This window comes from Equus przewalskii, chromosome 19 (genome assembly GCF_037783145.1).
Source record: "Equus przewalskii isolate Varuska chromosome 19, EquPr2, whole genome shotgun sequence".
Lineage (NCBI taxonomy): Eukaryota > Metazoa > Chordata > Mammalia > Perissodactyla > Equidae > Equus > Equus przewalskii.
The window spans coordinates 31,910,016-31,931,724 of record NC_091849.1 but is presented as its reverse complement, the minus strand read 5'-3'; the positions used below and the strand labels follow the sequence as shown (position 1 = coordinate 31,931,724).

At 54.1% G+C, this 21,709-nt stretch overlaps 5 protein-coding genes and 1 long non-coding RNA gene across 10 annotated transcripts; 3 read left to right on the top strand and 3 right to left on the bottom strand.

Annotated features, from left to right (window-relative positions):
* Positions 1–272: 272 nt before the first annotated feature.
* On the top strand, positions 273–3,615 carry DDAH2 (DDAH family member 2, ADMA-independent). Of its 4 annotated transcripts, none has more exons than XM_070585456.1 (8): positions 311–530; positions 918–1,232; positions 1,373–1,731; positions 1,849–1,948; positions 2,076–2,149; positions 2,311–2,430; positions 2,960–3,109; positions 3,296–3,615. In XM_070585456.1, exons 3-8 carry the CDS (start codon positions 1,435–1,437, stop codon positions 3,410–3,412), a joined length of 858 nt encoding a protein of 285 aa, XP_070441557.1. In that variant the 5' UTR covers positions 311–530; positions 918–1,232; positions 1,373–1,434; the 3' UTR covers positions 3,413–3,615. The 4 variants fall into 4 exon arrangements, with proteins under 4 accessions (XP_070441556.1, XP_070441558.1, XP_070441557.1 ...); XM_070585454.1 differs by having other exon boundaries at positions 324–530; positions 1,369–1,731; XM_070585455.1 differs by lacking the exon at positions 918–1,232 and having other exon boundaries at positions 273–530; positions 1,369–1,731.
* Positions 3,616–3,943: 328 nt separating this feature from the next.
* MPIG6B (megakaryocyte and platelet inhibitory receptor G6b) lies at positions 3,944–9,704 on the bottom strand. Of its 2 annotated transcripts, XM_070585451.1 has the most exons (8): positions 8,999–9,704; positions 8,190–8,322; positions 7,157–7,219; positions 6,600–6,953; positions 6,343–6,451; positions 5,936–5,975; positions 5,721–5,828; positions 3,944–5,595 (listed from the first exon to the last, which is right to left on the bottom strand). In XM_070585451.1, the coding sequence occupies exons 3-8, from the start codon at positions 7,215–7,217 to the stop codon at positions 5,491–5,493; spliced, it is 777 nt and encodes a 258-aa protein (XP_070441552.1). In that variant the 5' UTR covers positions 7,218–7,219; positions 8,190–8,322; positions 8,999–9,704; the 3' UTR covers positions 3,944–5,490. The 2 variants fall into 2 exon arrangements, with proteins under 2 accessions (XP_070441552.1, XP_070441551.1); XM_070585450.1 differs by lacking the exons at positions 8,190–8,322; positions 8,999–9,704 and having other exon boundaries at positions 6,600–7,279.
* LY6G6C (lymphocyte antigen 6 family member G6C) lies at positions 7,860–11,297 on the top strand. Its single transcript, XM_008537543.2, has 4 exons — positions 7,860–8,020; positions 8,536–8,652; positions 10,025–10,135; positions 10,608–11,297. Exons 2-4 carry the CDS (start codon positions 8,601–8,603, stop codon positions 10,817–10,819), a joined length of 375 nt encoding a protein of 124 aa, XP_008535765.2. The 5' UTR covers positions 7,860–8,020; positions 8,536–8,600; the 3' UTR covers positions 10,820–11,297.
* Positions 11,298–12,048: 751 nt separating this feature from the next.
* On the bottom strand, positions 12,049–13,904 carry LY6G6D (lymphocyte antigen 6 family member G6D). Its single transcript, XM_070585465.1, has 3 exons — positions 13,806–13,904; positions 13,577–13,708; positions 12,049–12,381 (listed from the first exon to the last, which is right to left on the bottom strand). Exons 1-3 carry the CDS (start codon positions 13,858–13,860, stop codon positions 12,155–12,157), a joined length of 414 nt encoding a protein of 137 aa, XP_070441566.1. The 5' UTR covers positions 13,861–13,904; the 3' UTR covers positions 12,049–12,154.
* Positions 13,905–15,389: 1,485 nt separating this feature from the next.
* On the top strand, positions 15,390–17,095 carry LOC139077456 (uncharacterized). Its single transcript, XR_011530003.1, has 2 exons — positions 15,390–15,521; positions 16,409–17,095. It is a non-coding gene; the product is annotated as an uncharacterized lncRNA (long non-coding RNA).
* A 778-nt stretch (positions 17,096–17,873) lies between these two features.
* LY6G6F (lymphocyte antigen 6 family member G6F) lies at positions 17,874–21,443 on the bottom strand. Its single transcript, XM_008537540.2, has 6 exons — positions 21,072–21,443; positions 20,243–20,572; positions 19,897–20,160; positions 18,750–18,905; positions 18,511–18,577; positions 17,874–18,377 (listed from the first exon to the last, which is right to left on the bottom strand). The coding sequence occupies exons 1-6, from the start codon at positions 21,376–21,378 to the stop codon at positions 18,353–18,355; spliced, it is 1,149 nt and encodes a 382-aa protein (XP_008535762.2). The 5' UTR covers positions 21,379–21,443; the 3' UTR covers positions 17,874–18,352.
* Positions 21,444–21,709: the final 266 nt, after the last annotated feature.

Here is a 21,709-nt window from a genome sequence, read left to right as displayed (position 1 = left end):
TCTTTGTGTTCTTTTTACACAAAGGAGACTTGAAGTGTGGGTAACAAGGAATGAAGGGTCAGTGACGTTGAGCTCAGGGCAGAAGCCAGAAATTTACAAGAGGTGCTTGTGGTGGGGCTGCCATTTTTAGTGCCGGTCCACCATAGCGCTGCTTTTTCGTCCATGTCGCATTTACAGTCCAGCCGCCAGGGCCAGCCTGATCTGGGTGGGCCTGGGCAGCGCTCGCGGGGCGGGGCCAAGTTCAGAGAAGGGGGACGCAGTCCGGGGGGAGCGGGCGCGGCATAGCCGGGCGGAGTGGGCGTGACCTCGAGGAGCCCCGCCCCGTCCCGCTTAGACAATGCCCCGGAGCCGCCAGACCGTCGCGCCCCCGCCCCACCGTAGTACTTGAGATCGCCTACCCAGGGGCCCCTCAAAGCCAAAGCTCCAGTCCCTGAGGCTTAAAGACTAGGACTCTCCACCAACTCTGTCCTCAGGGGGGTGGGGCTCCAGCCAAGATCACAGAGCGGCAGGAGTGGGGGTGGCCGCTGGAGGTGAGTCTGGCGGTGGGAGGTGTCACTTGGACCGTGGAGAGGCCGGAGTTTGGGGGTGCCGGGCCCATGCCTGCACCAGACAGAGTGCAGGGGTCGACATTTGGGCGCGGAGCTGAGTGGCGTGGACTTTGGGAAGATGGACCGGGAGACCCGGGAACCGGGTCCTGGAGCTCCGAGTAGCGCCCGTTCCCCGGAACCACGCCCCCCGTTTCCCCGCCTCTCGGATTTCGTTTTAGACCTCTCCCAGTCCTCCGGGAGTCGGTCTGGTTTATACTGGGTCGCGCTAAGGGCAGAGTGACCGGCCAGGGTGGAGAGAGGATGTTTAACTCTTTAGTCTCTAATTCCTCCCTCCTTGCCTCTCTCTCTCTTTCTCGTTCGGATGTCCAGGACTTCCATCCCCCAGGCCCCGACTCTCCCCCGAGCTGTCCCCTGTCCCATAACCCCTGTGGGTCCCTCGCGGCACATCGGGTCTCTATGGCAGCGAGCAGCCGAGGGTTAAGGGGGCGGGGCCGCTGCATTTTTGGGGAGTGAGCGCATCCTAGCGGCTGCCAAGAGGGGCGCCTGGCAGGGACCTCATGAAGCCCCCGAGCAGGGGCAACAGGTGTTTCGGAGATTAGGGATCCCAGACTTGTTCCTCGGACTTCCTCTAAAGAAGCAGACCCGCGAGGATGCGGGGTCGAGTGGAGTCGGCAGCAGAGGAAGGTCTGGAGGGGGTGGGGCGGAGTGGGAGGGGCGCCCAGAGATGGCAGAAGGAAGACCCGGGCGCTCTTAACCACCCGCTACGCCCTTTTCTGCATGTCTCTTTCTCTGTCTCCCTCCTTTCTGTCTCTTCTCCCAGACAGGTGAAGTAAAAAGAGAAAACTAAGAAATCAGCGCGGCCGGAGGGGGCGTCTGTGTGGATGGGATGGGGACGCCGGGGGAGGGGCTGGGCCGCTGCTCCCATGCCCTGATCCGGGGGGTCCCGGAGAGCCTGGCGTCGGGGGAGGGTGCAGGGGCTGGCCTCCCGGCTCTGGACCTGGCCAAAGCTCAGAGGGAGCACGGGGTGCTCGGCGGTAAACTGAGGCAGCGATTGGGGCTGCAGCTGCTAGAACTGCCTCCTGAAGAGTCGCTGCCGCTGGGACCGCTGCTCGGTGACACTGCCGTGATCCAAGGGGACACGGCCCTAATCACGCGGCCCTGGAGCCCCGCACGCAGGCCGGAGGTGAGCGCCTGGGCGCGAGTTGGGGTAGAGGGAAAGGAGTATCTGGACGTCCGGGGCTTTAGGGAAGAATTGGGGGTGGGAATATCTGAGCCCCCCTCCCTCTTCTCCTGCTCTAAGGTCGATGGAGTCCGCAAAGCCCTCCAGGACCTGGGGCTCCGAATCGTAGAGATGGGGGACGAGAACGCGACGCTGGATGGCACTGATGTTCTCTTCACCGGTGAGGCTGCAGCGCTTGCATCCCTGGGGCTTGGCACAGGGAAGCAGAGTTAAGGAGACTGGGCCATCTCGGGCCTAGTTTCCAACTCACTCCCGCCCTCAAACCTCCGCGGCCTCCCTGGGCTTAGGCCGGGAGTTTTTCGTAGGCCTTTCCAAGTGGACCAATCACCGAGGAGCTGAGATCGTGGCGGACACGTTCAGGGTGAGGAGCGGGGACTAGCACTGGGCTGGGGGAGCGGGGAGGGGATGGGGGTCGGAGGGGCGGGGCGGGGGCTGAGGAGGGGGAGGCTGAGAGCAGCCTGTGTTTGAGGGTATCCCCTGGCCCCTCCCGCGTCCCTGAATACTTTCCCTTGTTCCCCCTAGGACTTCGCCGTCTCCACAGTGCCGGTCTCGAGCCCTTCCCACCTGCGCGGCCTCTGCGGCATGGGGGGACCCCGCACTGTGGTGGCGGGTAGCAGCGAAGCTGCCCAAAAGGCTGTCAGGGTGAGGAGGGGCGGGGCTTGGGGGGGCAGGTTGGAGCGCGGCCAACAAAAGTGGGCGTGGCTCCGGGCCGTGGAGGCGGGGAGCTGAGAGGCTCAGAAAATTAGCTCGAACCCCTGTCTTCACGGAGCTGTCCATCTAGTGTGAAAACACCCGAGAAAACAAAAAGTTACTATAGGGAGATAGGGAGCCGGGAGACTGCAGAACAGGAGTGATTAACATCGTCTCCCCGTGTTTCAAGAAACTCCCCAAAGGTGGCATCTAAGCTGTGACTTAAAGGATGGATGGGACTGACAGGTGGGGGCTGGAGAAGGGGAGAAAAGGGTTGCAGGTGGAAAGAACTGCATTTGAGTCCCGGGTGGAAATTAGCAAAGGTCCTAATGCGCTTAGAACAGTGCCTAACACACAGTAAGCTCTATGTGCTTGCTGTCATTATTATTCCACAAATGTACCTCTGCCCTTAGCGGTGGTAGGGCAGCCAGACTCAGTTGAGAAGCTGAGACTTGAATGCTTCCTCTTTCCTCTCCCCCAGGCAATGGCAGTATTGACGGATCACCCCTATGCCTCTCTGACCCTCCCAGATGATGCTGCTGCTGACTGTCTCTTTCTGCGTCCTGGGCTGCCGGGTGTGCCCCCTTTCCTCCTGCACCGTGGAGGTGGGGACCTGCCCAACAGTCAGGAGGTGAGGGAAAGCAGGAGCCCCACCACCAACAACCAGAGAAAGGAGTCTCAGGCCTTCCTAGTAGGAGGAAGGAGGGGTACCTTCTCTAGAAGCCTGGATGGGGCTACTCTGAGCTGGCTAGAAGGGGGAGCTGGCTGTGGCCTTGGGGTCTTACTCCCCTCTTCCCACTCCATGTCCTCCCTACAGGCATTGCAGAAGCTCTCTGACGTCACCCTGGTACCTGTCTCCTGCTCGGAACTGGAGAAGGCAGGCGCTGGGCTCAGCTCCCTCTGCCTGGTGCTCAGTACACGCCCCCACAGCTGAGGCCCTGGCCTTCAGGACCTGGCTGGCCAGGGGGAGGGCAGCATAGGGACTAAAAGGGGAAGGAGGGTTAGATAGAGGCTGGTGAATAGGTAGTGGCGGGGAGAGAGCCCCAAGATGGGGGGAGGGCATAGTGTGGGAAAAAGGATAGAGGCCACTGAGTCAGTCCTTTCCCCCAGATCTAATAAAACAGAACTGACCTTTTAGACTGGGCCATGGCTGGTGTTTTTACTGAGGCAGAGCAATAGGGGCAGGGCTGAAACCTGAGATTTGGGTCCATGGTGGGAAAGAGACCTCTTTCATTCAATAAAACCTCATTAGGCACTTACTGACTCATGGCCCAGCCCTGTCATAGGTGCTTGGGCACAAGATAGACAGGACAGAATTTCTATTGTGGGGAACATGTACAGGGCAAAGAGAGAATATGGGTGGATCACTCACTCAATGTATCTAAATGTCAGATGATTCAGAGGCTGGTAGATTACCAGCCCACCCCTAGTTGATAGGAATAAATGACGCTTCCAGGGACATTCATTTTCATTGACTCATTTACGGAGGTTTAGTGGTGATATAAAAAGGGTGAGTGTCCTGACATCAGGGAACTCATGGTACATGAAAATTTCTTACAAATTGAAATACAGGTCGTGATGGAACAATTCCTAGGACACTGTTGCTATGAGAGACAGAAGGGCATCAAAATGTATGCAAGTGTGGGCAAAGAGGGTGTGGCTTCCCAGAGAAGGCTACGCTTGAACTGAGTCCTGAGGATAAATAAAAATTAGGCAGGAAGGTAGTGGGGAGGAGGGAAAGGGGTAACCCAGGAAGAAAGAATTGCACTGGGCAAAGGGATAGTTGGAGCCTGGGGAGAATTCCTCCAAGGCTGGAATGTTGTGTGCATGTGGAGAGACAGAGATAAGCCTGGAAAGTAGACAGAGCACTGTAGCACCTTGTACCCCAAACCAAGGTCCATGGGCTCAGAGCTGAAGGCTAAGGAAAGAAATCCTGCAGTTCTGAAATACAGGCTGTCAGGAGCACATTAGCATTTGGGAAGAACCCCTCTGGCTTCAAGGAGGAGGGCAAGGGTAGGAGGATGAGGTGAGGCTATGGGTAATCCAAAGAGGAAATGAGGAGAGTACATTCAGATGGTGGTGCTGGGTGTGAAGAAGGCTGTGGACTTGACACTGACATTAAAATGGAAAGACAGGACTTGTGTGGGAGTGAGAGGAAGGAGATCTGCAGACTCCCAGTTTCTGGCTTGGGCAGCTTTGTTGATCAAGAGGCAATGCAGAGGATGACTAAGTGAGTGGCTTGGAAGATGACAATGAGTTGGGTTCTGGACATGCTGTGGCATGCTAAATGCCTAGGGCCAGCCAGGCAGGGATGTCCGAGGGACAGTTTGAAAATCCCTTAACTGAGATCTGAGCTGGAGAGAGTTCTGCGTGTCATTTGCAGAGGTGAGGACTGAGGACTGGCTGTAGCTGACAGCTTCCCAGAAGAGGGGGAAGGCAGATAAAGAAAAGGACAAACTTAAAATGGTGGGGAATACTGTGGGGGTAGGGAGCAAGGAAGAGAAGTCTACAAGGAAGACACCATCATTAAAGAAAAACAGCTTAAAGAAGGGTGTAATCAAAGGCCAAGCCAGATGAATGCTAAAAAATGTCTATGGGTGTGGCCATTAGGACATCACTGACCACTTCATGGAGAGATGAGCAATGGGAGGGGAGTGAAGAGGAAAGTGGAAGAGACAAGTGTAAGCCCTTGGTTCAAGGAGCCTGACTGTGGAGGGAAGGGAAGAGATTGGGCAACTGTCTAGGATCTAGGAGTCTTAAGATGGGAAGACAGGCCTTGATCAGGTTTAGGGAGGATATCAGTGGTGGAGACATGGAACTTATAGGAGAGATGGAGGTAAGAAAGGAGCAAGATCAGGGGCAGAGAGAGCCTGGAACCCAGGTCTCCTGACTCCCAGTCTAGTGCTCATTTTATCCCATGGTGCCTTTTTCAGGTGAGGGGCCAAGAAGGAGAGGAGGGTTATGGAGAGCTGGGAGCCCCCAGCTTGTGAGGTTTGGAGTAACTGCTTCCCTTCAAACTACAACCGCATAAATGGTGGAGGCATCACTGGAGACCACTGGGGAGAACTGGCGGGGCCTCCTGAGGGCCGTAGGATCCAGGTCTGCGTAGAGCAGGCTCTGAAAGGTGGGGAGGAAGCCAGGAGCGTCTCAGCAGTCTGACTCCCTTGGGGATTCAGGCCTCTTTTTTTGGTCCACTTTCCTCAGGGATTCTGGCCAGCCCCTTCCCATCACCAAACCCTTACCGGCTCCTGATCCAGGTCCCCTGCAGTCTTAGGCTCCTCCTCCTTTACTGGCCTCTGGGGGTCAGCTTTCACCAGTGGGGCCATGTAGGGGGGCACAGAGCTGAAGGACTGAGAGAAGACCAACTTGTTTGCTCCCAGCAAAGGCTCAGACTTAGGAATTGAGGGGTGGGGCATATGAGGGTAGGAGAAGGAAGATGGAGTCGCCTTAGTCTCACCAAATCTGGGTAGTGGTCCAAGCGGGTGAGGGGGCAGCGCCTGTAGGGGACGTATAAGAGTGTTTGAGAGCCACCAATCTTGTCTCGCTTGTTGTCCTCGGCCTTGGACCGCGTCGACCACAACCCAGGAACTCACAGGCTCCGACCAGCAAAACAACTTAGGCTCCACCCCCACAGATAGTTCCGCCCACGCTCGGATCCTGCTGCACCCTCTAGCTTCGCTTCCCTAGCCAAGGCTCCGCCCACCAACCTGTGGCCTCGCCCCCAAGTTCTGACCTCCCGCATTCTCCTTCAAACCACACCCCAGGGCTCCAGATACCTATAGGTTTTGTCTGCGAAGGTTCTGGTCCTGTCCCTCTTACTTCCGGTCACCACCCCTTAAGCCAGACCCCGCCCCTCGTGCTCACCTGCACCGCCACCAGACCACGCCCAGCGCTCCGAGTCCCAGCACCAGCCCAGCGCCCAGCAGCGGCAGCAGCGGGATCAGGAGCTGGGGATACACGGATCCTGGGGGAGCTGTGGAGGGGTGGTGATGGATGTCGAGGTCAGGGGTGCGAGGAGAGAGAGTTAGCTCTCCGCTCAGGAACCCCCAGCCAAGGCCCTGCTCCTTCCCGGGATTATGTGTCCCTGTTAAGACCCTCTCTGCGCGAAGGCTTCGACCTACCTTGGGTCCCCGTAGGCCCCGGAGCCCTGCAATCGGCCCCGTCCCCCAGCACGTGAAGCGCCGTACGGCTCTCGTTGCCATCGCGGCCCTTGCAGTAAAAGCTGCCCGAGTCCCCCGCGCTCAGGAGCAGCTCCAGCCGCCTGATACCAGAGTCCAGGACACGTAGGCGGCCAGCAAAGGGCTGGACGGGAGACACCGTGGGGGTCCCGCTCAACGAGGCCCACAGGATAGGGCGGCGTCCTTTGGACAGGCCCTTGCAGGCCGGGAAGCTAGGCGCCCAGGCCCAGCGGGCAGGATGCGAGACCCTTCCGCAAGAGAGATTCACCCGGTCCCCAGGGCGGCCGTCCAGTGAAACTAGGGGAGGCCAGGGGGCGGTGGTTAGGGCAAGTACACAGGGCAAGACGACCGCGCACTCCTGTCTCCTCTCTGTCTCTCCTCTCCTCTGCTCTCCCGCCATCCTGGATCTTCCCACACATCCCCACCCCCACACCCCGGTGGCCCCCTCCCCGTGCCTCAGTCTTTCCTCGCCCATCCCGAGTTTCCCAGGGATGGCTTACCTACGGGGTCCCCCTGGGTCCCTGACAACAGCAGCGGTAACAGCTGCAAAACCAGAGCCATTGCTGGGATGTGGTGGGGAGAGGAGGACAGTGAATCAGCTGAGGAGACCGGAGGGAAACTGGGGGAGGGAGGGCGAGGGAGGGTGGGGGGGGGGGACACTGGACGGCGGGTCTGGGGGCTCCGATAAGAAGGGGGCGGGGCCACCAGCGGCCCAGATCCGTCTGGCTCCCAGCCCTCAAACAATGCTCACTTAAAACTCGTGCTCAGCCCTTTATACAAGCACTTTCACTCCTGCTTGCTTTAACTCCAGTAGCCTAGCATTGGCCTGGAGTATCACGAATCCTGGAGTCTGGCTGTCTGAGTTTAAATTCTGACTTCACCACCTACTAGGTGCATACTGTGGGCGAGTTGCTTAACTTCTCTGAGCCTGTTTGCTCATCTGTAAAATGGGGATAAAAGCATCTGCCTCATAGAGTATTTGTGAGAACTAAATAAAGTAATACACGTAAATGGCATAGAACAATGGCTGACGCGTAGGAGCGCTATTTAAGTGCTCGCATTATTACTACTATTTCTATTCTTATTTTAGCTTCTACCTCACCTCTCTGTGCCCATGCTGTCCCTCCTGGCCCACAGTGCCCCACCCAAACTGGCTGGTTTCGACTGGGGAGGTGCTTTGGAGCAGGTGCACACCCCCACATCCAGCTTCTCATCAGCTCTCACTGGAGTGGTGCAACCCAGGCCAGGTCAAGCCCAAATGGAGCCAGGACAAGGGCCAGAGAACCTTCAGAGAACCTGAGGCAGCACCTCCTTAGCAGAGGGCCCTAGCCCTTGCCTCTGCTGCTATAGCATCACAGAAACCGGTAATGACATGACAAACCCTACTCCTTCATCCTGTGGCTGAGCAGGTGTTGGGAAGACCAAGTGAGGTCTGAATAGAGATTGATTTGGCCCCTTCCATCCTCAGTTTCTGCACACATGCCCCTCCAGTGTCCCTCGGGACCCAAATTTGGCAATCAGCTTAGGTCATACCCCATTGTCCACCTCCCAGGAAGCAGCAGATACTACCAAGGCCACTGCAACATCACAAGGGCCATTGGTGATGCTTCTTCAGAGGACTGGGCAGGCAGGACTGTCAGCTGGGAGCCAGGAGGGGTGTCTTGGCCTGAAATCAAGAACCCAAATGGAGTTGGCCACTAGTGCCTTCCCCCACCTCTCTCTCCCATCCCCACTCCCCCACCCAGTCGTTAGTAGCCCCTCCCCAGCCCTGGTCTTTCCCTCCAGACACCTGTGTAAATGGGGAAGGAGGGGCCACTAGAGTCAGGGAAGGGAGGGGCTGTTGGGATTATAAATTCCAAAAAGGTCGCTCAACTCTCAGAGCCAGATCTCCGAAAATCTACTCTATCAGCGGCTGCATTTGCTACCATTCTCAGGACCCTCACCATGAAAGGCCTTCTGCTGCTCTCCCTGTCTTCTCTGGTCTGCTGGGTCTCAGGTGAGTACCTGGGGGCCCCAAGGACCTGGTTCACCTGGTCAGGACTTTTACACCCTGCCCCACCCACTGCCCTACACTACTCACGACTCAGGATCCCAGGCACCCCCAGCCCCAACTGGCTCAGCTCTCTTGTGCCTCTAGGACCAGGCCTCCCTGTGATAGGGTCCTCGCTCCCTTTCTCAAGGACTCCATCCTTCAGACTTCGCCCCACCTCCAAGACCCCCTCTTCTAACCTGCCAGGGTTCTAGGTCCCCTGTTCCCCACTCCAAAGTGCCCCCTTCTTAGAAAGCCTAATATTTAGTTCCCCTGCCAGCCCCGCTCCAAAATTCTCCAGGATCCAGCTTACCTGCTTTCTCTTCTCACTCCTCCTCAGCAGAGTGTCCTCCCAGAAGACTAGGCATCCAGCCTGGGGCTTCTTTTGCACCGAATCCTCCCCATATACTCCATCAAGGACTTGGTGGTCAGTCCCTCAAGCAGTGCCTTTCCTAGTTGCCCCCTCCTCCTCCCTGGGGTGCATACCGATAGGGACACAAGCTTTCTGAAGGACTCCCCGGGAACCGAGGAGACTTCCCAGGCTTCTAGAGAGGGAATGCCAGGGCTGCTCACCCCCAGGGTGAAGTGGGTGTCACTGAAGTGCAGTTACCAGACTCCTCCACCCTTGGACTGAACGCCTCCTTCACCAAACCTTGCGCAAACCTTGAATGAATTGAGGCAGGAATTTGGGGGGTGCCACCTTCTGCACCCACCCTCTCCATTTTGGTGAGGTGCCCAGACGGAATCTGATGATCTGTCTCCCAGATGTTATTCCTTTCTGTCAGAGAGCTCCTGGGGTGAGAGGATTCCATACAGGTCTGGCTCCTCTCCCCATGCTCTCGGCAGCCCCAGGAGGTGAAGAGTAAATTGCTAAAGCTGACCACAGGTGCCTTTCTTGGCAGCCTCAAGTGCCAAGCCATTTCTGCAAGTGTTGTAACCTCCATGATTTTTATTTTTAATATTTCTTCCTATTTGAAGTCTCCATCTGTGACCTCTTCTGAATTCCTTCATCTTCTCCCCCACCCTCTTCCATTCTTTCCCCACAGTATTCTTACATTCCACCTACCCCCACCCCATGTTTTTGTTGGTAGTTCTGCCCCTCTTGACTCATTCCCAAATGGAATGAAGGAAGATATTTAGGGTATGGGCCACTCATAGAACAATGACTCCGCCCTCACCCACTTCTACTTTTCCTGCATCACTCACCTGCTCTCTCCCTACCAGACAAAACAGGTCAGAACACATACTTGATTGGCTCTTCTCCACCCTACCCCCCAGCTCGGCTAGTCTCCAGGTGAGTCAGACACCCCTTGTGTCTTCCTGACTTGTGTCTTCCCAGCTGACATTCGCTGTCACTCCTGCTACAAGGTCCCTGTGCTGGGCTGTGTGGACCGGCAGTCCTGCCGCCTGGAACCAGGACAACAATGCCTGACAACAAATGTGTACCTCGGTAACATCCCCTTCTTTAGTGGGGAGAGGGGGCTGATGGGAGACTCTATGGCTGGGACTGAGGCCCAACTGGGGCTAAGACAGATGGAACAGAGAATCACAGCAATGATAATATTTGGCCAAGCATAATATGTGCCAGGCACCATTTTATGTTTGTACGTGGATTGTTTCAATTTATGTTCAAGACAACCCTGTGATGTGGGTGCTATTATTATACTGAAAAAATGGCCTTAGAAAGAGAAAGCAACAGGTTCAAGGCCTCACAGTGAGCAAGTCATAGGACCAGAATTGGGGTGAGGGGGTGGGGTAAGGAAGTGCAGGAGGAAGACTAGACTGAAAAGAGATAAAGAAGGTGAGGGCCAGGGCAGAATTGGGAAGGAAGGAAGCCTGGGTGGGTGCATGGGCTGGGGAGATAGACACAGGCATGCTCAGTGCCCATCCTGGCTGACCCAATGACCCACTTCTACCCCCAGGTAAGATGTGGGTTTTCTCCAACCTTCGCTGTGGCACACCAGAAGAGCCCTGTCGGGAGGCCTTCAACCAAACCAGCCACAAGCTGGGCCTGACCTATAACACCACCTGCTGCAACAAGGACAACTGCAATAGCCTGGCCCCCCGGCCCACCCCGGCCCTAGCCCTTGTCCTCACCTCCTTGGCTGGCCTTGGCCTCTGGCTGCTGCACTGAGGCTCACTCCATGGCTGCCCCCTCCCTCCTGCCTCACCTGAACCTTTCTCCCTGTGTCTCGGATCCCCTGACTTCCCACAGTGGTCTCTCCCTAGCTCTCTTTGCACTAAAAAAAATTTCTCCAGATCCTTCACATTTCTTTAATTAGACAGTGGTCTCCCTCTCCATCCTTCTACCCCATACCCTCCAGTCTGCTTTTCCTGAGTCCCTTCCTATTTCCCCCTAGACCATTCCAGATCCTCCATTGGCCCCTAGAAGGACTCCCCACTTTGCCTCCTGCTCTCTGTGGTGCCCTACTCAGAGAGGGATTGGAATCTGGGCCTGAAATGGAGCTTCCATCCTGTTCCTAATGAAGGCTCCCAGAAAGGACCTGATGACTTCATTGTACAGGGCTTATTCCTCAAATCCTGGCTCCCATTGTACTCCATCCCTATGCTCCCGTTTCCATTTTGAATAATAAATGTCTGTGCCTGATAAATTGTATGTTTATTGTCAGAGGCCCCCTCCCAGGAAGTAACACTCTCAGCCCCCACCCTCACCCAAGAATCCTTCAGGGAGTTTCCCTGGGAGGCAGGGCTGAAGCAGATGGAGAAACAGGTTTTTCAGGCCTCTGTCCTCCCCTCCAGTGTCTGGGGGTGGCACACAGGTCCCAGTGTTTGGAGAAACAATCCTTATCCCAAATTTAGGCCATAGCTCTGATGTACTGCCATGAAAGAGATGCAGGCTGTCTTGAGGGCTCCCCAGAAAGGGTAGGAGAGTCGCATGGGGATAGGACCTTGGACCCTCTTTCCAGGCCTCAGTCCCTCAGATTAGAGTCAGAGGCCTCCCCTGATCTGGTTACTAAGTGAGGCACCAAGCAACCCTCCTATTACAGTGCTTACATTTCCTTTCTCAATTCAAGCTAGTCATGTTCGGAGCCAAGTTACAAATGGCAGAAAGGGGAACAAACCCAGATAACCAGGCCCATTGATTCCTGGTGACCCCCACTCAGCCCAGAGCCTGCTCCCCTCAGTGATCCTTATTGCTAAGGAAGATTCTCCCTAGCAACAGGATCCAGGAGTCACTTAGGGTGGATTCTCCACTGTCCTTTGGGGTTTAGTTGGTTAAGGAGTGTGCCATGTAACTAAGTCCACTGATGCTTGATAACCCCCAAACCAGAGCCTGGATGCCCCCATATTACTTCTTCAGCCCCTATCAACAAAACATAGATGGAATTTTCCAGTCAGCTCTAGAGTAGTCAATAGATTTTAATGGCTCACAGAGGAGTGTTTGTCTTCTCGCCTCAGATCTCCTTCATTCTCTTGCTTCCTTGCTCCCTTCCCTTATCTACTCTTACTACCCTCTCCACAGTCCTGGCACGAGCCAGGCCAGGGCGGTGGCTGCTGCGGCCAAGATGCATGCTGGGGCCACAGAGCTCGCTGCCACAGCGCTGTTGCACAGGTCTCCGACGCAGCAGTCCCTGTGGGTTGTGTAAGTCACGTCTCCCACCAACTCTGTTTCCACTTGATTGCAATGATGGGCTGCCACGCAGGCTGGATGGTGATGAATCACGGTCACTGAGGCTGAGAGAGAGAATGAGACTGGGGTGTTGGACTCCTGGCTTGAGGACTTCCCTTCTGGGGCAAAGCGGATGTGATTTCAAGCAGCCCAAAGGGATTCTGTGCCCCCTCAAAAAACACCTCCCTGAAACCAAGTGATCAGAGTTAACACATTGACACTGTGAGCCCTCCGATGTGATGCACTGAAAAGGACCAACATCATTTCTGTGGTATTCTTGCCCAAAACTCATGATCTCAGTCTAATCATGAGAAAATATCAGATAAAGCCAAAATGAGGGACATTCTACAAAATAACTTATCAGGATTCTCCAAAAGTGTCAAGGTCATGGAAGACAAAGAAAGACAGAACTGTCACAGATAGGAGGGGACTAAGAAGACATGGGATCCTGGTTTGGGTCCTGGACCAGTAAAAGGACGTAAGTGGAACAACTGGCTAAATTGAATAAGATCTGTAGATTAGTTGGTATATTGTACCAATGTTCTTTTCTTTTTTTTTTTTTTGAGGAAGACTAGCCCTGAGCTAACATCTGCCAATCCTCTTCTCTTTTTTTTTGCTGAGGAAGCCTGGCCCTGAGCTAACATCCGTGCCCATCTTCCTCCATTTTATATGTGGGATGCCTGCCACAGCATAGCCTGCCAAGCGGTGCCATGTCGGCACCTGGGACTCGAACCAGTGAACCCCGGGCCACCAAAGCAGAACATGCGCACGTAACCGCTGTGCCACCAGGCCGGCCGCCCAATGTTATTTTCTGATTTTGATAATTGTGCTATGGTTTTGTATGATGTTAACACTAGAGGAAGCTGGGTGGAGGATATATAGGAACTCTGTACTATTTTTGCAACTTTTCTGTCAATGTAAAATTATTTCAAAATTAAAAATTAAAACATACACACATATTTCCCTGGTCCTTAGCTGATGCCTGGAAGTTGAAGTTTGATTTAATATTTTGGTCCCTGCCTTCAAGACAGAGCCTTTCCCACTATTTGTGAGTGAATGGCCCATGAGATTCTGGAGAAGAAGGGGAGGGAAGGGGGACCACACAGACAGCCGGCTCCTGAAAGGCTTGGTGCCAGGAGCCAGAAGGGGCTACAGACTGCTCTACTCTGACAGCGGCACCATCTGCCCAGAGCCAGAATGAGCCTGGAAGGTTCTGGAAGCAGGGAAGGGCTAGGGGAAGAGGGAAAACTGAGGACTCACGGTTTCCAGATGGCTTGTTCCGGGGTTTGCGCTCCAGGAAGCCACAGCGTTCGCCCTCACCACAGGTGGTCACCGTCTCTTTGCAGGAACTGCTGGGGCCTCCACCACAGTCATAGCACCGCATGCGGTTTCCTGGCAGAAGAGAGAAGACGCTGGACCTGGGCTCTCGGGGAGCCAGCTGGCAGAGGGGGACAAGCCTGTGCAAGAGCCGCCTGAGCTGCCTCCTTACCCATGGCAGTCCCCAGCAGGGTGCCAAGCAGCATCCCGACAAGGAGGGGCTTCATTGTGTCTGCCTGTGTCAGTAGCGCCTCTCCCTCCCACCCGCCCCCCTCCCTGGCCCAGCTCTGCCAGCCTTATATCCCCCTTGCCTTGGGCTTTATAGGGCAATAAAAAGGGAAGAAAGAGTCTCCCCCAGCGGGCAGCGAGGGGCCCCAGTGGGGACAGGGAGGGGCCCCCAGGGGAGAGAGAGCTCTCAGCATCCTCTGGAGTCCCCAGATTCCTCTTCTCAGCAGCGATTCTAAAACTGTGACCCCAGAACTCCTGGGGGTCCCTAAGACCCTTTCAGAGGGTCCTCAACGATCTTCCTTGTCCAACTATATATCTGTGTGAGGCCGGAGTTTCTTCATATACTTCAACCAAAAAAACATATCCCAACAGACTGAATGCAGAAGCAGGTATGAAATACCAGCCATCTTCTACTAAGCTTGACAATAAATAGATTCCCCAAAATGTAAATCAGTACCACTCTTCTCACTGTGTTGTTGGGGAAGAAGTTATTTTTCACAAAATTATGTTTTGTTAACATGTAATAGGTTTATTATTTTTATTTTTATTTTCAAATGAACCTATTTAAAATGTTCTGTTTCTAATACTACTGTGTAGTAAATATTGATATACACACAAAGAAAAGCCCCTTGGGGTCTTCACTAATTTTTAAGAGTGTAAAGAGGTTCTGAGATAAAAAGAAAAGTTTTGGAAAACTGCTGCTCCACAGATACCTGTGTCTCCTCTGTCCCACCCCACCCCCACCTCCAGTCTTACTCCTTCTAGTACATTCCTGCTCTGATTCCCCAGACGTGGTTCTCCCCTCTCCAATCTTTTAAACTCCAGTCTTCCAGATTCTACCATCACCCCCAAAATCTTAGCTCCCCATTCCTTCCTAGTCTTTATTACCCTCCCCACCTCCCATCCCCACACCGGTGGAAACACATCCGGCCCTCTGGCCCGACCTATGATTCTTTCCTCCAAGGTAGTAAAGTTGGGAGGGATAATTATGGGGTAGGAATGTTGAGGCTTGGGGAAATCAAAGGGATCTGAAGCTGGGTGGGGTCCTCCCTTACACAGCTGGGCTTTGTGTGTGTGTGTGTGGGTGGGAGGGAGTATTGTTGATTCCATACTCAAACATCACACTTAAACACCACACTCAAACAGATCTGGGCCAGATCTGGAGGGTGAGCCTGAGAGACTTAGAGGCACGAAGAGGGAAAAGACAGCAAAAACAAAGACAGGGAAATGAGTTGAGAGAGCAGAGAACAGCTTGAAACCAGCAGAGGGAGGGTGAGGAGTAGGAGGGAAGGTGACAGACACAACTCAGGAGCGGCAGACGCAGCAAGGAGTAACAGAGACAAACACTGAGAGAACAGAGAAGACTCTCAAGGCAAGAGCAGACTCAAGTAGGGGGCAGGGAGGATGTGAGAGATGTGGGGCACAGAAGCAGAGGGCCAGGGCCCTGCAGTATCAAGCTGGTGAATTTGGTCGCAGTTCCGCCCCCGAGATTCACTCCCTAGGTGTGTTTGTTTACTGGTCCCTCCCTGTCTTGCTCTCCTGCTCCAACTCTCAGGATCTAGGGGTGCAGATCACATTCTCCCAGATTCCAGAATCCTGGGCTCAGCCATGGGCTCTTCCAGCACCTTCCTCTGCATCCTGTTTCTCTGTGGGGCACTGGGTAAGGGTGGGCTGGGGGAGGCACTGGGGCAGGGGGTGTGTGGAGGAGCCTGGAGGCTGGTGGGGAGATGCCAAGAAGAGAGTTGTGGGAGCTTTAGAAAGAAGAGCTACTGGGAATGGCCTTGGGCCAGCCTGATAAGGTGGAACAGGAAAAGTTTCCTTTCAAGGGCATTTGAGAATAACTGTCTCTTCTTGTAGCATCTTTGACAAGCCTCTGTCTCCCCCATCCCTTATCTCACTTCTTGCTTCTTTGCTGCGCCCCTCGGTCAATGTCAATTCCTATTTTCTCATCTGTCCCTGGCACCATCTGCTTAACTTCTTCACTGTCCCCACCCCCACCCCCGGCTTTTTGTGTCATTCTCTACGTTCATCTCTGATTCTCTTGGCTTCTGTTCACGTCTGTGCATCTCAAATCCCTGTATCTCTCTTGCTTCTGTGTCTTTCTCTTTTCCTGAATTGTCTCCCCTCTGACCTCTCTGTATCTCTTTTTTCTACTTCTGTGTGTCCTTCTCCTTCCGGTTTACCGCTTCCCTCTCCCCACTCTCCCCACTTTGTGTGTCACCTCACTCTGTGAATCCCTGTCCGGGATCTGGGCTTGGCCTCTCACCTGACCTGTGTGCCCTTCCTCTCTGCTCCATCTCCACCAATCCCACAGACTCACCACTTCCCCTGCCCAGGGGCGGCTCCACTGTTACACCTGCAGCTTTGCCAAACCCTGCTACCCTGTTTCCACTGAGTGTCAGGATGATGAAGCCTGTGGCATCAGTACTGGCACCTCAGGTTGGATTCTGGTCCAATGGCCCTTCTCCGGGTCCTTCCCCACCTCCATCTATCTTGCATTTCCTGCTCCCATGGCCCCTGCCTTAGCATTCCCCCTTTGTCCCACAGAGCAGAGTGAGATCATCGAGCGGAAAGGCTGCCTCCCAAGAATCCAGTGCCCTCTGCCAGGCCATGCCACCTACTGGTCACGCTCCTACACTCTGCAGCACCATTGCTGTGAGCAGGACCTGTGCAATGCAGCCACCACACTGCAGTGGCTCCCGATCCCACTTCTCAACACTCTGCTCCTCCTCGTGGCAAGCTTCACCTGGGGAGACTACCTCCTCCACTAGTCTCTCGAGATATGCAGCCCTCAACCCAGGACTTCACCATCACCATGGCCCTGGACACAACTCCACAGATGCTTTTGAGATATGCCCAAGAACCGGATTTTGTACAGTGACCTCAGATCCATGGACCAACACCTTCACAGACCCCTCCCAAGACCTGATTCCTATGGGTACCACTCCATTCCCTACAAGCACCTCCCCCAGAGCCCAGCCTCATTAAGAACACCTGTTTGATGTCTTGTGTCTTTTTCTAGATGCCTGTTGCTGATGCCCTCTCTCAGCCCCAGGTCTCTGGCAAGGCAGGCGTTTGATGGAGCTGTGGGTCCCAGGCAAGGGGACTGAAGGGGCACCAGGTATAGTGAGGAGGAGAGTCTTTCTAGAAAAGATTAATTTGGTAGGTCAGGAACTCAGGAAGAAGGGCTTGGGGAACTGTGAAGAGTAAATTTAATAAAAGTGCTACCTGGGAGTCTGGTAACACTGCTGGGGGTGTGTGTGCGTGTGTGTATGTGCATGCTGTCTAAAAGCAAACTAGAGCTGCTTGGGTTGGGCTGGGGTGCTGGAACCTGAACCATAACGTTCGCCTCATTCTCCATTTGTGTCATTTGCGTCCTCCTTCTTGCCAATAGCTTAGCTGAAGCCACTACAGTGTGAAGCCTTTAGGTGAGACTTCCGAGAAAGCCTTTCTCCAGTGAGGCCCAACCTTGAGCAAAGGACGCCTGGTGGAGTTGCTTGTGAGGGCGTGGCTGGAGTCCAGCTCATTTCTGCCTGAGACTGGGGAATGGATGAGCTAGGAGCATCAATGCTCCCTCCCGCTTCACCAGCCCAGACTCGTCCAGGGTTCACAGACACGCAGGGCCTGCTTGCGCACCCCACCGGGAAACCTGCCCACCTGCTGCTGTGGACACTCCCTCCACACAGGGAGATAGTGCGTGACTCCTGGGGCTCCTGGGATGTCAGGGTGACAAAAAACTGCTCACTGCTCTGGATGCATGATGAGGATAAAGAGGGTGCCCCGTGGTGGGGGCTGAGCACTGATATCCCCATTCTGACTCAGTTCCCTCTCCTTCCATCTGAGGATGTCTGGGGTCTGATTAAAGGTGCTTGTTCTTTCTCAACTTCTCTTCTTTGTAAGGATGAGATGGGGTGGGGAGATCTGGCTTAATTTAGAGGCAACTGAAGTCTTCTTTCCATTCTCTCTGTCCCTCAGTCTTCCCACTTTGTGCTTCTACTTTTCTCTCTCTCTCTGTCCACTTCTTCCTTACTCTGACTTGAGTCTCTTTCCTTCTGTTTTTTTCAGTTTCCCCCATTTCTCCTGCAGTTCCCCCATTTCTCCACCATTGCTCAAGCCTCTGGATCCCTCTGTCTCTTCTCTGCCCATCCTCATCTTCCTCATCCCCTGCCAGCTACACCAGGCTCCCCTTAATCCCAAGGTACTATGGGCTCAGGGCCATCCCCCACTGGCAGCTACAAGACAGGAGACCACACCTTTTCATAGGTGACATCACGGAATAATGCTTCTCCTTTCCTTCCACTCCCCTCAACCCCCAACACACACACACACACACACACACACACACACACACAGCTTGGCGGCTGGAGACTAGCTGGACTATGAAGTAGTACTCTCAGCCCCTCCCCCCAACCAAGGTTTTTCAGGGAATCCTTCAGGTGCCAGATGGCCAGAGAGACAGCAGGTCATGCTTCCCAGCAGATGTCACCGAGATCATCTGGTCTTGGGGGCAGGTAGTCTGTGGGTTTGCGAAGCAGAAAGACAGATTAAGGATATTTCCCTTCTCCACCTCCTTCGGAACCAGGAGCCCATTTCACCCCAACCCCAGACCCCCTTGGGATTTATGCCTCTGCCCCCTAGTTGTTCCTCACCTGAGATGGGCCAAATGAATGTTCTCATAGACCTGGATTTCGGGTTTGAACTGAGGAATTGAGGCATCTGGGGAGAAGGAGCCATATGGGGTGCAGCAGAGAAGTCATCATACGGCTCAGAGCTATATTCCTTACCACCCTCCTCCCCCAGAGAAGACAGAGTCTAGAGGCAAGATGTGAGCTTCAACCCTCTGCCTTGCACCACGTGCTCTTTTTCCCTCTGGGAGGGAGGGACTCACCTCTGCACTGAGCCCTCTGGACCCTCTGCCTCCAGAGCATGATGCTGAGGACCAGGATGGCAAACCCCTGGCCCGCTGTGAGCACCAGCATCAGGATCCAGGACAAATCCCAGCCCCTGGAAGGGGCACAGAGGGCAGGGGAGGCATCCATGGAGGCTGCAGTAAGGGAAAGACAAGAGAGATAAGGAGGGATGCAGTAAGGAGGTCTGTCCTTGTGCCCCAAAGAGAGGCTTCCCCCCATACTCTGGTGGGCTCTTCCAAAAGAAGACTTCATAAGCTTCCTCGCCCCCGATATCCACCACCCCACTTTGCCCCATTCCAGGCCTCTCACCCTGCCGCCGTAAACCAACATCACTAGACAATGGCAATACCCCCCTACCCACACATGGACAGCTAACTCCAGAGCAGACCACCAGCCATAACTGTGATTTCTCCTCATACCCTTCATTGTAATCTGCCCTTTCAAGAAAAAAAATAAAGTGCCTTCCATTTATTCATTCTTTCATTCATCCACTCCATAAGCATTCACTGAGTGTCCACCACAGGTCAGGAACCATATTAGGTGCTACAGATATAGAAATAAGACCCAGTCACTGCCCACTAACTGGGCTTTGCTTACCAAAATAATGGCCATTTGCTCCTCCCTTCTGCCTTATAAATGAGTTATTCTACATCCAGTAGCATTCTTTCTCTGAATAATGGACTTTTTATTGTAAAACAATTATATATTTTTTTCCTTCTGCCTTCACTACCAATGGCCCATTATAACATCAGTGCATATATGCTTTCTTCAAAAGACAACTCCCTCAGCAATAATTCCTATTTTCTTCCTCTCTGCTATGGGATATTCCACAAAAATCCTAGGTTATCCTATTTCTAAACAATGGTTTATTCCACCAGAATCCTTCTCCCTCTTAGCTGATGGTTTATTCCACCAGACAGCTGGTTTACCCAACCTCCTTCTCTGTATGGATTCAGTCAATGAGAAAAAAGCCCTCCTTTTATAGGAGGTTGTCTGTTCCACTAGAAATCACCCCTCTTGACCTGGCCAATAACAGATTCTCCTCCTATCTCACCTCCTCCCCTAGGAAGCAGGTGCAGGATGTGCCAGAGGCAACATCCTTTCCCATATCCTCCCTCAGTTTACCTGCCAGGCTAAAGTTGACCCCTCTGTTCTGAGACACGAGGCAGCGGATGGTTCTTGGTCTACGGCGCTTGGGCTCAGGAAGCCCCTCCCCAGGACAGACCAAGAGCAGGGCAGCCCCATCGCCCCAGAAGGACTGTACATGGCCCCTCACAGGACCCTTCCCCTCCAGCCAGGTCACAGAGTCCAGGCGTCCGGCGGGAACCACAGAGCACAGGAGGACAGAGCAGAGGGATCCATCTGTAGCCCTTGCAGATAACTGGGATCCTGTGGGGAAAGAGGGAGCCCTCAGTTCTTTGCCTGGGCTTCCTGGCCCCCAGTGGCCGCTGGTCTGCATGTCCCCACTCACCTCTGAGCACCGAGACATCATACACCCTCCAGTTCTGGTACCTGTGGTGCTGACCTAGCACAGCACACCAGTACCGCCCGGCATCTCCCTCCTTGGACCCTTCCATCCACAAAGAGTAGTTCCCCAGGAGTTTGAGCCGGGATTCCTTTCCAGGCTTTCCAGGGCCTGGGTCTGGCTTGGCCACTTGGACTTGGGCCACGAGGGCAGTGGAGGTGCCTGCTGCAGGGCTGCGGAACCAGGACAGGAGCTCATCCCCATGCAGGGTGGGTGGTGAAGGACATGGCAGCTCCACTGACTCCCCCAAGGTTACATAGATGGCCTGGATGCTGTCTGTGGGGAGAGGGTCATGTGAAGCCAGAGACCTCCATCAGATTAACAACCTTCTACTCATCTTCCAACCCCTGGCTTCCTCCCCTTCTGAGGTCCCCCAGCACTGGTCTGGCTGAGCACATTTCTCAAGTGACAGCTACAAAAAAGTGAAGTGGAGAAAAGAGGGTAGGGGCTTTCCTCCCCTCTCCCGAAGTGACTGAGGAAATCTGAGGGCAAGAGAAAAAACGCTGGAATAGTCAGCAAATGCCTGTATCTCTTCCTCTCGTTTCTCCTTTTCTGGAAGCATTTACTCATCTCTTCTTATTTTCTAAAGGAAACTGTACATGACCTGGACCTTCATTGTCTCTGGGTCTTCCCCAGTATTAGAGGCAGGAGGAGGTCAGTGGGGCAAATCTATCTTCTTGAGTCAGATGCCTTCTCCAGGCCCCTAAGGAGAAACAGCAGCAGTTTCTCCCTACCTTATGAATAGCTGAAGAATCCCCTACCTCCTGCTCCTTACCTGCAGTAGCCTGGGAGGTCCCACATAGGAACAGAAGGAGAAGGAATAAGACTGCCATGGGGAGAGCCTGCCAAGTTCTCTTGCCCGAGACCTGGTGTCCCCAGGGAGGAAACAGAACCCAGATAAAGGACCACACTCCTTGGTCTGGAGTGACATGGGCCTCTGGAGGGGATGGGAATGCCGGGGAGATAAAGCCCAGCTGCATGTCTACTGGGAAAAAAGTGACCACAACCTTTCTGTCCTGAGAGGGAAAAGACCTAATCCAGGCCCCTCCGAAGATGACCTCCTCAGCCTTCTGACTCCACATCAGCTGAGGGAGTCAGACCAAAGACTTTCTATGCTGTGAAGCATGCGCAGAAGGGATCACGACTGTCCACTTCCTGTCAGTCTAGAAGTACATTCTGTGTTCTTTCCTCCACCCCTAAGAGATGCCGGCCATGAAGGAAGTAGGTGAGTCTTCGTGTTGGTCTCCACAGAACCCAGCACAAGACTGCACACCCAGTCAGTACTCCATAAATGATTTAGAATGACTTTCCCCGTGGCTGCCTGTCACACCACACACTTCTCCTGAGCCCCTGATGGTGGTATGAAGTTATCACTCAAGGAGAGGGATAACAGGGGCCTGGAGGATTCACTGA